This window comes from Micropterus salmoides, unplaced genomic scaffold (genome assembly GCF_014851395.1).
Source record: "Micropterus salmoides isolate LMB-PRFRI ecotype aquatic unplaced genomic scaffold, ASM1485139v1 Ms_hic_scaffold_20, whole genome shotgun sequence".
Classification (NCBI taxonomy): Eukaryota; Metazoa; Chordata; class Actinopteri; order Centrarchiformes; family Centrarchidae; genus Micropterus; species Micropterus salmoides.
In genome coordinates, this window is record NW_024041151.1 from 17,427,998 (window position 1) to 17,442,888 (window position 14,891).

Below are 14,891 nucleotides of genomic sequence, written 5' to 3' on the forward strand. Positions count from 1 at the left end.
CTCAAATGAGTGAAGTAGTCTACTTTCACATGTTCCGGTCTCTACAAACCAATCAGGGTAAGTGAAATACTAGACAATCCATGCAATTCTTACAATTATTGAAAGGATACTTTCACTCATAAAAATCCTGAAAATATGTGTCATTATTATAGATATTTTTTACCTCTTCAGTCCTCTAGAAAACTCTCAGATAATTTAAATACTTTGACCATTTCATGTCTCTAAAGATTGTTAAATTATGTAAAAAAAATATTTAAAGACTCTAAATGTCCTTAAATTTAGACATATTGAAGGCCCCAACATATGATTATGAGTAAAATAGGCATGCTTTTTGTTGACTTTACAATTAAATGCAGTCTGTAGGAGCCGGTCACCTGATTTTTTTTTAACCGGCTACGATTTAATTTTCGGTCTTAATTACAACACACCCACTTGCACCACATGGTCTGTGCTCAACAACAACATTGGCCAGCAGACAAATGACTTGAAGAGTCGGAAGAAGTAGAGTAGCTAAATAAAGCAGTCCGATCTGCTCCTCACTTCACCGTGTCAAAAAGCAGTGCGGCCACGTCGCGCGTGTGTGTGAGAGCAGGAGACCGAGGTAAAGACTTTAAACCCTGCCCGGCCTCTCAACGCTACAAGCAGCATCTTCTGGAGGCATCTGAACAGCTAGCTAGCCTGTTAGCTAATTGTGTCAATTGATTAAAAAAATGAACGGCCATCAGGACGGTTTCCATAACAACTCGCACATTGATGAGGACTGCTTCCTCTTCACGTCTGAATCAGTCGGAGAAGGACACCCCGGTGAGTTTTAATTTATAACTGCCTTACTGCGAGGTAGTTTCCCATTGTAACCATAATAATTAACCCGCTAGCCTCTCAAACAAGGTTTTGAGGCGTGTTGTTGTTGGCTGGTCTCTGCCCACTAAGCACCCTGTTCATCCTCTCTGTACCTCTGTCAACACCATTAAAATGGCTCCATGTGATGTAAAATGGGCATAGCTGCATGTAATTCAGACAACCCACGTCCCAGAAAGAACAACAGGCCTAATGTAGGGTAATCCAGTTTTACAGAGTTACTTTTGCTAACAACACGGCGGCTAGCTGCTGAAGCTAACATCCCCGTGGTTAGGACTGTCTGTGTCTGTCAGTCACATGTAGGTCCACACGGGTTGCTTAACGTTACATGAATTTACCACGCCATTTGGGGGTATTCTGTCGACAAAAGCTAACAATAGAGAACCATAAGCACTGCTAACGTTAATGTATTTTTTGTATTTACTGTTGAGTCAGACAGGATAGCTAAACTTTAGCTACCATACGGTGTTGCATCATAACATTGTCACCTAACTACATGAGACAACGTGGAGGGGCAGCAGGTTTGTTATTCTCTGTCCGAGAGAAAAAAAATCTCTCTTTACTTTGGCAGACCCATAGACTGTAACTATATATATATATATATATATATATATATATATATATATATATAATATATATATAATGAGACTTTTAATATCGTCTATTAAACTGCAGACAGTGGATACAGTCAAACACTCATTTGACAAGTGTACCATATGAAGAAGATATGCTTTATTAATCCCGCAAGGGGTATTCAATTTTTTTTCACTCTGTTATTACAAGTTTATATATATTTTAAGTGGGGCTGCAGCTAACAATGATTTTAGTACTCGAAGCTTCTATAGATTATTTCAACGATTCATCGATGCGTCGTGTAAGAAGTACTTTAGCTTGGCGACGGCGGCGCTCCCCCCTACCCCCACAGTAACAGGTTTTATTAGTCTTTTAGGAAATTCATAGTGTGTCATACAGCAAACATCAGACCAGAAACACTAACAGACCAACAACCAGACAACTGCTTTACCAACACAAACATCACCCCAGTGCTATACAAGTCATCCTAAGGTGCAGCTCCCCGACACCCAGTTAACTGATGAGTGTGACGTTACAACCCAGACTCATGGCCCAACCATACAGTCTCTGGGCCCAACCAGGCGGAGAAAAACAAATGCACCTGTGGACATTTACAGCTGAGGACTGCGGCTTACTTTGGCTGTGCTTCTACTCAACAATCAATCATGATTTCAGTTAAATGCTAAAGTTGCTGTTACTGTTACCTTGGCTGTGGTCCGCTGGCAGAACACCAGGTTCTTTCTGATCAGGTGTCCTCGTGCTGTTGGCAGGTGACATAAGTTTCGTGTTAGGGTGGACGGACTGTAAAATTACAGAGTTGTTTTAATTTAACTTGAAATAATCTTAATAATAATAATAATAATCATAACACTTTGGACACTTTCTTCTTCATCCCTCGCTATTTTCTCTCTTCCTCCACTTTGCAAACAGCACCATCATAATGAGTAACAAGTAGCTGCAGTACCAGAGGCTGCAGTTTCAGGACCACAATCCTAGGACAGGTGTGACACCAAAATGAGCTTCTCAACTCCGAAAACATTTAAACACATTTTTTATTCTGTCAATTTTCGTGAAACTGCCGCTACAGTATTTTAAATCTACACAGTTGATTTCTCGCCTAAAAACTTCTCAGAAGTGTATTTAAAGTTCTGTTGTTGGTCTTTAAAGAATAAAACTGTTTGCATTAGGATCTATACTGTACGTGAGCAACGTCATCAGGTTTTTTGCTTGGTGGCTTCTGGGACAAACCATATTTGGACGTTCAACTTCCGTCAGATCTGCGGGCTGCAGCTGGATATACTTGAGCGGGCTGGCTGGCTAGCTTGCTATGTTACTCTCGACAGCCCCCCGTAGCCAATTATCATTACCTCAACCATCACAGAGTGTGTGCCTAAACTTAAGATATTGATTATGTGCATGTCGACCGGTTAACCCTACAGCTGCGCATGTCGGCCGTGCTAGCAGACAGGGTTAACCTCCTACGTGTTGCTGTGCATTACCACCACCAGTCCACTAGATGGCTCTGTCGCAAAAGAACTATGGTCCTAGAACTGCTGTCTCAGGATTGTGGGGGTCCTGAAACTACAGCCTTCTGTACTGCAGCTATATAAAATTGTGTCATGCATAGGTCTCTCTGTTATGTGCGTGCCACGAAGGTCCGAGCGCTGCAATTCTGCCAGTTCCGCCTCTTGCGTTCCGTCAACATTATCAAATAACATTTAGATAATCAATTTGTTAATCGAGACAGAATCTTCCAAGTCCGCATCGCGATGCATCTAAGAATCGATTTTTTTGTATTTTATTTTTTTCTCCCACCCCTACTAATGATGTGCTTCAACGTGTTCCTTTACACATCGCCTTTATAGAGGGTGAGCTAAATATTTGGTATGCATACAAAAACAGTCCTTGAAATCCTCACACCAGTCCTGAAGTGTGTGTGTGTGTGTGTGTGTGTGTGTGTGTGTGTGTGTCTCATGGTTATTACGAATGTTGTATCACCTGCTGCGTTCAATCCAGGTTGGAATTCTGTGACTGTAACCTGTCTTTCATTTACAGAGCACAAACATGTAATGTGCAATGAAATTATTGACGGGTTATTAAATACTGTAAGTCAAAACACTCCCCAGACTCTTAAACCCAGTGTAACGTTAACTAAATAAAACTGTGACGTTGCATAATCAACAATAAACCGGTCTGTTTTTAACTTACAGAGCACAATCGTGTAGCCTAATGTACAATGCGTCTACAATTAATGACAACTTATAAACTACTGTAAGTCAACAAACCCTGCACACTCTCAAACCAGTGTAATATTATAACTAAATAAAACTGTAAGGCTACACGATCAACAATAAACCTGTAACCTCTTTCCAACCAACAGCAATAATTACGGTGATGGCAGCCAGCGGGACGTAAATAATTACGTTAATCGACCACCATAATTTTGGCACGTAAACAAACGCTCAAACATTCATTTCATAACGAAAGACAATCGAGTAACCTCTCGTAGGTCGTAGCTGTAACAAGAAGCAAGTTAACTTTAGATGGCCAATGCTGAGCTGGTGGTGTTTACTCACCACAGGTTACTAACCTATTTGCGTTCAGTATTTCTTTGTTTGGGTCTTGTTGTATGAAGTTTAAAAGCCAAAGTTTATGATGAATGGCACAGCAGCTGCCGGTGTTTGTTGTCCTCTCTCACGTGTGGCCGCGCGCAGCTGATGCTACGTGTTACGTAGGCAGGTTATAGGTAACGGAGGGAGGGAATAACAGCAAGCTCATCAGATGTTTCCTAAAAAAATACACATTGTTCACGAGTCCCGCACCTCGAGTCCAAGTCGAGTCTGAAGTCTTTTGAGGACGAGTCTCAGGTCGAGTCTGAAGTCACTGTGTGTGCGACTTAAGTCGCACTCGAGTCCGAGTCTCTAACTCGAGTCCCCATCTCTGATGTATTCAGTGAAGTTGAGGTCATCAGTACTGGTACATCAGTGATCATCAGACCTAGAGATGCCAGTGATCTGTACCATTTTATAGATCCCCAACAGATATTGTGAGTTAAAGGTTTCCTCATGTGAACCTTTTGTGGATGTGTGATTTAAACAAAGCCTTTCTTTGTTGTGTTTAGATTTCTCTCAAACTGGTGCCAGAAAAGTTGGGCAAAAAAATTCCAAACGTAGATTTAGAAAATCTTATGTCTTCTGTTAAACTCTAACTAAGAAATCACCTGTGACTATATTGTAAATTATTTCTTCTACAAGTTATCATTTCTGGAAAGTCTTTCCTGTGGAAATATTTAGTTTGCACTCACTGAATTTCAACACCACATAACCTGTTTCGTGACAGCTGTTACTCTACTGTCAGCCATTTTTTCTGTCCCTTTAAATTCTTATACTTTGGCATTTAGACTGTTGTTAATCCAATTCTGATAAATGGCTGTATCATTAAAACAGGTGCATGTTCAGGCTCGGTAATAAATATCAACACCTCCATTAGCCAACAGTATAAACTAATTCTACATGTTTTTATTTGTAGTGGGGTGAAATTCAGCTTGGTATAGTGTAACAACACGTAATAAGTCTTGTACCCTGTGTGCATATTTACCAATAAGAAAAACTTTAGGCATTGCCATGAATTGTTTTTATGTGTTTTGACAAGAGCTTGTGTTACCCCATAGATAAGATCTGTGACCAAATCAGTGATGCCGTGTTGGATGCACATCTCAGACAGGATCCTGATGCCAAAGTAGCATGTGGTAAGTCTTCAGACTGCAAAACACATGGAGGCTGTTGTTTACTGATTATTCATTGTTCAAACATGCATGTGCAAGCTGAGGCATGAAATAAAACAGGTCCATCCAATTCTAGTACAGCTTTTGTTTCCTCTATTGAGAATTGTTTTCAAATGTATCTTTTGGTTGCTGTGTGGGATAGGAAAATGCCAAACATTTGACAGTTACAGGTTCTTAAACGTGAGAATTTGCTGCCCTTCTTGGTCTAACATAATAGTAATATTTTGGGGGTTTGGACTGTGGACACAATTTATTGATGTCACCTTTGTGCTGTAGCATGTTGTGGTGGACATTTGTTTTTTTTCAGTTTTTTACAGTCCATATGATTAATCATTAGTTGAGAAAATTGACAGACAATAGTGAAAATAATCATTAGTTGCAGCACTAGCTGGTAACAAAGTTTAACATTACACATGATCAGCATATCTTTAAATATTAAGAATTAAAATAATTTTAGCCACAAATTTTAAGAATTGTTGGCATGCTATGTGCTACAGTATGACAACCTGTGTGCTCAGTTGTCTTTCACCTAGATCTTCTTAATGATCTATTATACTTAGTGTTCCACTCATCCCTCTGACACTGCATGTCATGTTGTCCTCAGAGACTGTTACTAAGACAGGGATGATCCTGCTGGCGGGGGAGATCACCTCCAGGGCCAACGTTGACTACCAGAAGGTTGTCAGGGACACAATCAAACACATAGGCTACGACGACTCCTCCAAAGGTACAGTGATGAAACTTGGTAGCTGTGAGTGTAGTTCACTTTGCGATTCACACAGTTAAAGCCTCTTTCTTATCTATAAACAGCTTTGCTTTGTGCAGTTATTCACATTTGTCTTTGAACCAGTTGGGCTACATGTTTAGGCAGGGCTGAAAGTTATGTACCTTTCTCAGGTGATGTTCCTGCCCTACAGGCAACTTACAATCCCCTTTTAAAGTGAATATTTGATGGAAGTCATGGTGATAATTGACAGTTGAATCATTTTACTGAGGCTCTGTTGTCTTGTTCTACAGGCTTTGACTATAAGACCTGCAATGTGCTGGTGGCTTTGGAGCAGCAATCCCCTGACATTGCTCAGGGTGTTCACCTGGATCGAAAAGAGGAGGACGTGGGAGCCGGTGACCAGGTTGGAGGCTTCATACATTTATGTTCTATGTTTGATCCCTAGCTGGGTAACAGGAGCCAAACGTGGCAGTAACTATGTTTGAAGTTATTCTGACCCCTTTTCATGCTGTGATTTGTGACCGCACCTCTCGCAGGGTCTGATGTTTGGATATGCCACTGATGAGACTGAGGAGTGTATGCCCCTCACTATCATCCTGGCTCACAAGCTCAATGCCAGGATGGCTGAGTTACGCCGAAATGGAACGCTGCCGTGGCTCCGACCAGATTCCAAAACTCAGGTTAGACAAGGAAACGGTACCTCCACTTCCACTCAGTCCCATCTGTATTATTTATGGCAATAAGTTATTTTTACCTTCTGTAATACTTTATTTAAATATGTTTTCTTTCCAAATATGCTTTTTTTTTTTTTTTTTTTTTTTTTTTTTTTTTTTTCTTTAAGAGGGCATACCGAGACTAGTGGTACTAATGTAGACTTACAAATAATACTACTATTACTACTACTAGAGCTGCATCAACATTTATTTTGATTATCTGTTGATATTATAGTTACTTAATGGGCTATAAGATGTCAGAAAATGAAGCATGCCAATTACAAGTTGTCAGAGGCCAGAGTGATGTAATTAGATGGCTTGTTTTGTCAGTTATTCAGTTTACAATGATGTATGTAAAACAGAAAAAACCTTCCAATCCTTACATTTGAGAAGCTCAAACCAGATTTGCATTTTTTGCTTTAGAAGCAATACAGCAATTGATAGTTTTCAGTCACGTGACATGCATGGTGACCTGGAGGGCAAAACAACAGACCAAGATAGCGTCTCACACCGGACTCCCTCGTAGAGACGCTGCAAAAGCAGTCAAATTTTATTTGGATCACCTTTCAACTTAAGAAAAAAGATATGAACACAAACTGCGTGTTGGGCAAAGTGTTGGGCATATCTGATCCATATAACATTACAGCATCCGCTGACGCATTTCTACCGTTAAAAACCCCCTGCTCCCTGCCGCCGCTCGGGCTGCGGTAATGTTTACTTTTACCTTCTGGGGAATCCCACACCCTCCATCCCTTGAACGAAAGAGAGAGAGAGAGACTAAATAAGTTATTGAAGTTAACATTAGTAAGGCATTGACGTCGTCTGATAAAATATGATACAACTTTAGGCTTGGAGGCATTTTAGAATCATTTTAGGAAAACCGGCTTTGTTTCTACAAGCTGTCTTACATGCCCTTGTGAAATCGTCTGGTCTCCTTTTTAGATTTGTTTTACCTCCAGGGAGTCAAACTTTACCATCCTGTTTTATTTCTCTTTTTAAATATTTGTTCTCTTTTTTTTCTCAGGTGACTGTTCAGTACAAGCAGGATCGAGGCGCCATGGTGCCATTGCGTGTCCACACCGTTGTGGTCTCTGTGCAACATGATGAGGGTGTAAGTTTGGACGAGATGTGCCATTGTCTGAAAGAGCAGGTGGTCAAAGCGGTGATTCCTGATGGGTACCTCGACGATGAAACCATATACCACCTGCAGCCCAGTGGCCGCTTTGTTATTGGAGGACCGCAGGTGAGACAAGAACGTCACAGTCGCATCAAGAGAATAAAGTTTTACAAACATTTAAGGAATTTAGATTGCGTCTTGAGATCTTGAAGCTAACTTACATTCCCACAACAATAAGTAGCTGTTCTTAAAGGTGGAGTAAGCAATTCTGGAGAAATCCAATTCCATAACAAATACCATAAACTACGACATCGCAATGTTGCACAGCTAACAAGCAGAGAGGGCGAGACAGTCCCAGAGCCCGCATACCAGCCTCCAACAGCGATACTCACTCTCAATTCTCCTGCTACTTTACCTTACATCACAAAAACAGCATGTCTTGGCAAACTAGAAAGAAAGCTGAACTCTGTGGGCAAGTCACTGACGCATCACGTATCATGTGGTGTGGTGCAGGCTACTTTGTTTTGTATTGTCAGCCAGAGCTGTGTACAAACCCTGGATTTTTTTTTTCAGTGCACACACTGCCACAGCTAGTGGACTGTGAGGAGATATTCGCTGAAAAGACATTTATTGGATTAGAATCCCTTGATCTCACCTTGGATGATTTGGTGAAACGGAACAAAATCATGCAAAATGTTTTTGTTTTAAACTGACATAAACCTCAAAGTTCTGTGTTCTGTCCCACAGGGTGATGCTGGTGTGACTGGGCGTAAAATCATTGTTGATACTTACGGGGGTTGGGGTGCCCACGGAGGCGGAGCTTTTTCTGGGAAGGACTACACAAAGGTGGATCGCTCTGCTGCCTACGCTGCCCGCTGGGTGGCCAAATCTCTGGTGAAAGCTGGGCTCTGCAGGCGTGTGATGGTACAGGTGGGTGTACAGTGTGTCCCAGTGTTAAAGTGACACTTGCCTATCTGTAGTCTATATTAGAGTATCAAAGACTCAACCACCTGTAGGCTTGAAGGTTGGTATTTTCCTATTCACAGAGAGCAGCGAATGTGGTCAGCTTCGTGGTCAAGTTTTGATAAAATTGGAAAATTCTTGCTCTGGAAACTTGTTTAAAGCAAACAAACGTAATACACTAACTTATTTTCATATACACAACAATAATATAAGAATGCTGTGTATTAGGTTATTAAAGACTAATTACTAAGAGATGCAATGAGACGGACAATTTACAGTTGTTCTCAGTCCTTTTACAGTATTTGGACAATCTATGTAATTGGGAGACACTGTTTCTAAATGACCTAAAACATATATTTGGCTTTTCTGCGCTGACATTTCGTGTTACTTAATGCCACCATGTATACTGCTGATAATAAGCTAATGTTTAGTTGCCAAAATATTGATTCGATTTTCAATGTTGGGATTTTAATATCGAGGTGGTTTGTTTTTCGCACGCCTGACCGCCTCTCACAGCGGTGAACATAACCTCCAATACACATGAAAGGGAAAACAAAATCTCAGCTGTGTGGGAGCATTTTAAATTGAGTGATGATAACTGCAGTGTGGCACTTATGGGGTTTATTGATTTTTACAATGGCTTAATTTTAGTACAGATCAGAACAGTAAAATAGCCTACGTTTTAAAGTTACTGTAGGTAACAACAAACAAACATGATGAACTCATTTAAGAAATTCTATTAAGCCTATCGTAAAAGAAGTAGGCTAAAAATTTAAGATAAAAGCGAATTTTGCATAGTAACGTGTTTTAGTTCCGCTAACAGAAATAGTGCTCCCGTCTGCTCTCCCTGGACCCCCGCCCGGCTGAACTATTTACCAGATTCTGCTCTGGTCCTTCTTGGCTCAGCCTCTCAGTCTGGACTCTCAGCTACAATCCCCCTGCTCTGCACAGCAGCCACCAACCCGGTTCTGCACGCATAGTCTTCCAGTCTGCCTCGCTCTTCCCCGGCTCAATTTCTGATCCCTTCAATCCTGCAGTAAATATTTATATTATCTAACTCCAGTCTCCTCCCTCTCTTAGTCCTGCACTTGAGACTACTAGCCTAACCGTAAAAAAGTTAAAATCATAGGTTTGGTAACAATAACTTGCTGTTTTAGTTAGCCTATGCTAAAAAAGGAACTGAGCGCTCTGTCTCTCTTAATCTCTCTGTCACACAAGCACACAGACATACTCTGTTATCTCTCCCCCACGCCATTCTCCCTCACTCATGTCATCGCCAGACCTTCTTGGGCATTCATCCTTCTTCTGGTGTTCTGTGTCTATCAAATACCTAGTACCTAAACCATCCCCGTAATGAGACTGTTGAGCTTCGATTATTTGCTGTTTATTACTATCGGAGCTTCGAAAAAATGACATACAGGACAGCCCTAGAAATCTCTTAATTCATCCTGGGAATGAGGATATCAAGGAAGTGTTTCCAAGACGTCTCCCTTTGGAGAATGAGTATGTCCTTATTACAAAACTCAGATCACATTTTTCACATTTCCTTTTTACCGAGTTCATGCCAGTACTTGATTTTGTTTAGAAATCCAGATGCAAATTTAAAAAAAATTCAGTGTTGATAAAACTTAGGGCAGTCTAGTTTTTTAAAATGTCTCTCAACTCTTTAAGGTATCCTATGCTATTGGAGTTGCACATCCACTCTCCATCTCCATCTTCCACTATGGGACCTCCCAGAAGAATGAGAAGGAGCTACTGGACATTGTGAAGAACAACTTTGACCTCCGTCCTGGAGTCATCGTGAGGTATCCGTGATTTTAATTTCAGATTTTAGCTTGTAAGATCTCATTATACACGTTTTTAAAATTTTTAATTTTGGTTTTCTATAAATGATCATTTTATTTCTGTCTCAGGGATCTTGACCTGAAGAAGCCCATCTACCAGCACACAGCAGCTTACGGTCACTTTGGTCGTGATGTCTTTTCATGGGAGGTGCCCAAGAAGCTGAAATACTGAACACCTCTAATCTCTCACAGGGCCTTAGCTGTAATCACAGATAAACCTCTGTGTCTGTCTACCACCCTCCCTCCTTCCTCCTCCCACCTCTTCCTTGTCATACACACAGCTCCATCACCACAGCCTCTACTAAATGGGAAAAAAATGTCTTTCTCCACCTGCTAGTATTGTACACATCTCTAAGATATTAAATTGAACAGACCCGTTGGCGGAATTGCCAGCTTTTATTGATCTTTGTTAACTTGTATCTCTGCAAATCTGCCAACTATTATTGACAGTATATATTTAAATCATATTTATAGCCTGTTTCCAAAAGGACCATATGGATATTTACCAGTAACAGTGGTGTTTTGTAAGACATTTGTGGAATTTCTCAGCTTTTAAATTCAGAATCTCACCGCAGTTTAGATTTAAAAGTGATTAGCAGTTTAGTGTTGAAGGAAACATCCCTTATATTCCTCTTAAAGCCCACACCACCTTCTTTTGAAGTTTTGATGGCATAAATAAGGTCAAGTACTTGTTGAGTGATATGTAAAATCTGCAAAAAATTTGTTTGTGCTGTCCCTTCAGGCCTTTATTTATTTTTTTCTGACGTTTTACAGAGAAGTCAGAAGCTGCTAATGACTTTTTTGGTTATGTTGGGCTGCACCATGACATTAAGTTTTGTAATTTATTTCATTGGTTTAAATGTCATTAAGTGTTCCAGATGATATATTGCTACTGACCAAGATAAAGGCGAGGTATAGTACTTCCCCTTCCTGAGACCGACTCTGGGTGTAGTTACAGAGAAACCCAGCTCTGTCACCTCTGGGGAGGGGGTCTTTATCCCACAGCAACACCATACTTGAAATATTTTATAGAATGGCGTTTTGACTATTGTGGGACCCAACAGTTTGACCAGCAAAAAAGGACAACTTAATAATGTGTGCCACATGTTTTTGTACCGAAACACTGTGTCGGTCCACTCAGTCGCACACATTTAGGGTCCTTCAGTCTCACCTGCACTGGCATGGAAGAACATGAAGAGCAGAGCCACAGACAAAGAGATAAGAGGCGGCGCACTTTCAGCTTAGTGAATGTAAGACATGGTATTACTGTTCTTGCCTTGTCAGTGTAGTTAGTTTTGTTCACTTAAGGAAATGGGATCAGATATATTGAATCTTTCACTGGAATTGCACAGCACAATGGTTCTTATAGTTACCAGAAGTGGAAAAGGCCTCTGTTTTTAATGTTCTATGTACAATATTTCCATAATGTATGTTGAGCTGGTAGCTGAAGCTTTTAATTATTTATAAAAACATTACTTCTTTTCACCATGGCTCATGGTTGGCAAAAGTCAGATTTTTTCTGAATGGTACACTTAAATCACCCCCGGTTTGTCAAGGTTTACCCCTCTCCTTGTTTTTTCAAATACTGTTGGCGAGTTTACTTGCAGGACATGCAGATAAATTGAGGAAGCATGTGTACCAGAGACCCCGGCTAGATTTTAACCCAAGAAGTTGTAAATGAACCGTATAAGCCTCTTTAATGCTGTGCTGAAGTTACCTTTCTACGTGACTTCACTCCTAGATGTGTATCCTCACAATATAGTTGCAGAGTTGAGGCTAAGCCACCTGTAAGCCTGAGTGAGATTGGTATTCACCCTTTAAAATCACTACAGTCCGTACCTGGTCTGAGCTGTGTGCACAGTAGTGTGCTCAAGCATGTAGCTAGGTGGCATATAAAACTGAATTTTATATTTATTTTTTTATATTTTTTCTCTGAAAACACTGATAATTTGTCTTTGGCCTCTCTGACATCACATTGTAGTTCCTTGAGTGTACTGCAGATAAAACTCAGGTGGGAGATGTTATGTCTTGGACTTTTATTTTTATTTTTTTTTTTACATTTCCAGCCTCTAGGTCTGACGAGGGAAATGATTGGTTGGTTGGTTTTGTACTGAGAAACCAGCCTGTTTGCACTGAGCATTTTTTTTTCTTCTGTTAAATCATATTTTTAATGATTACAGGTGGAGTTGGTCAATGTGGTTGCTGAATGTGTAAAAGTGCCTTTTCTCATTTTCTGCACTGCCCTTATCCCCTGCCCCCAGCTATCTGACTCCTTACCTATTGACCCTCCCCCGACACCCCCCAGTTTATTCCAAAATAAGCAAAATCCTCTTCAAAAAGTCATACTGAGGACTCTAATTTGGTGTTTCTTTTTTAAACCCTGCAAATAAACACTGTAAACACTTGTGCTTCTGGGCTGAGCTTTTGGCTATTTACGTTGTATCATAATGCAGATTTACATGTTAAGATCATACTGTAGATTGAATCCAACCATACTTAGTGTTATAGACCTTAATAATAGGTTAAATGATTTTATTTGTATATGGATGTTCTTGCATGAACTAATGAAAACATATGGAGGAAAGTAAAAATGGAAAAACATAAAGGCAAGGTCTTCATATAAAGAGGCTGGAAAGATCAACGCTTCCAGGTGCAGAATATAAATTCAGCGACACAAAACCATGAGAGTAGTTTACATTCTCACTTTAATTCATCTTATGCTGTTTGTTAGACTGACAACTGCTAATTAACAGTAGCAACAAAGCTATACACACCTTTTATACTATAAAAACATTGGGGTCACTTTTCTTTGGCACAATTAATACTGAGGTTAGACAGTAGAAACCATTTCCACTAATAGTTGGACTTGAACACAGCCTGCTTACAAAATCTATACTGCCAAAAAAACACATACAGGAGATGACAGAGAAAAATCACATACAGGCGCCATCATCATCCTAGAAAGGGTGGTGCATTATAACATACAATTATAGCTCACAATATAAAAGAAATGTTTTCCCAAAACAAATCTATGTAGTCATTGGAGATCCCTGAATTTCTTCATGATTACATGTATTTGTTTCTTGAATTGAGATCTGAGTCATGTTTAAGTAAGTTTTATATCATTAGAATAAATAACGCACACATATTGTGAACTACCACATCGTAATATGTGGATGTGATTTGTTGTGTGAAATATCATGTTACAAGAAATCAAAAATCAAGCCTACTCCTCTCAGGGCATCTGGAACATTTTGCAAACCATCGACATTCAAAGTCAAGTCAGAGCTGCAGTGGTAAAAAATAATCATTATTAATCCTCCTAATGTAGCAGTCTTGACTAAGGCCATCCTCTGTTTTTTTTCAGGCTTTTTGTTCAATGTCTACCCTCCTGAGATCTTGGAACAGTGAGTGAAGCTCATATTTGACAGGGCCTGTCTGCCCCCACCAACCAGATTTTTAGTTGGGAGATTACAGCCTCATACTTGTGATTTGTCTAAGCTAAGAGCTATTAGTCAAGTTTCATATTCAGTTCCTTACACTGAGGTGCCAAAAGTTGACGTTTATTTTAAAGACACAGATGTGTTTACAGATGTACTGTAATTACATTTAAAATTTGCAGTAGCTGCATTGTGTCAGATCATCCCATCCTATTGTTTGGTTCATTCTAGCGGTGAATACTGACATATATTGTAGGCTACAGTACTGTGCAAAGGTTTAAGGCAGGAGTGGAAAAATGCTCTAAAGTAACGTTAATAAATTGTATTTATTGATTAACAAAATACAAAGTGAAATTAAAGCTGCAAGCAGCGTTGGGCAGAATCTGCGAAAATGCCTCCATCGGTATTCCCACCATAGCTGCCCACATCGATGGCCAGGAAACTGTAATCGGCATCCACTAATGCGAGGAGGACAATGGAAAAGGTGTCTTTATAATTAAAAAAAGAGGGAACCTGTGTTTGCAGGGGCCTCAATCTTTCCATACTTTCCATGGAGAGCACCAATACAATTAGCAAAGTTCCACCTTTCATTGAACCTCCTCGCCGCGTGTTTCCAGATGTGCTCTGTTGGAGTTGACTTATAGAGTTCGGTAAAGTTAGAAATATATTCACAGATTCGAACTTCCGGAATCAATTACTCGTAAGCAAAACGTGTTTAAAACACAAACAACGCCTCTTTACTATCGTAGTTAAGTAGACAACAAGCTACAAGTACATTTTCACCTAAATGAGTCGTCCTACGAGCGGCACAAATAACATTGGTCTCTACGTGCAGCCGACTGTGAGACGAGTGCGCAGGGACCTCTACAAAT

The 14,891-nt window shown here is 40.1% G+C and overlaps 1 protein-coding gene across 1 annotated transcript; it reads left to right on the forward strand.

The window, feature by feature from the left end:
- Positions 1 to 500: 500 nt before the first annotated feature.
- Positions 501 to 12,986, forward strand: mat2aa (methionine adenosyltransferase II, alpha a). The gene is made up of 9 exons (XM_038733255.1): positions 501 to 804; positions 5,102 to 5,179; positions 5,820 to 5,942; positions 6,233 to 6,345; positions 6,479 to 6,622; positions 7,680 to 7,898; positions 8,520 to 8,702; positions 10,407 to 10,540; positions 10,649 to 12,986. The coding sequence occupies exons 1-9, from the start codon at positions 711 to 713 to the stop codon at positions 10,749 to 10,751; spliced, it is 1,191 nt and encodes a 396-aa protein (XP_038589183.1). The 5' UTR covers positions 501 to 710; the 3' UTR covers positions 10,752 to 12,986.
- Positions 12,987 to 14,891: the final 1,905 nt, after the last annotated feature.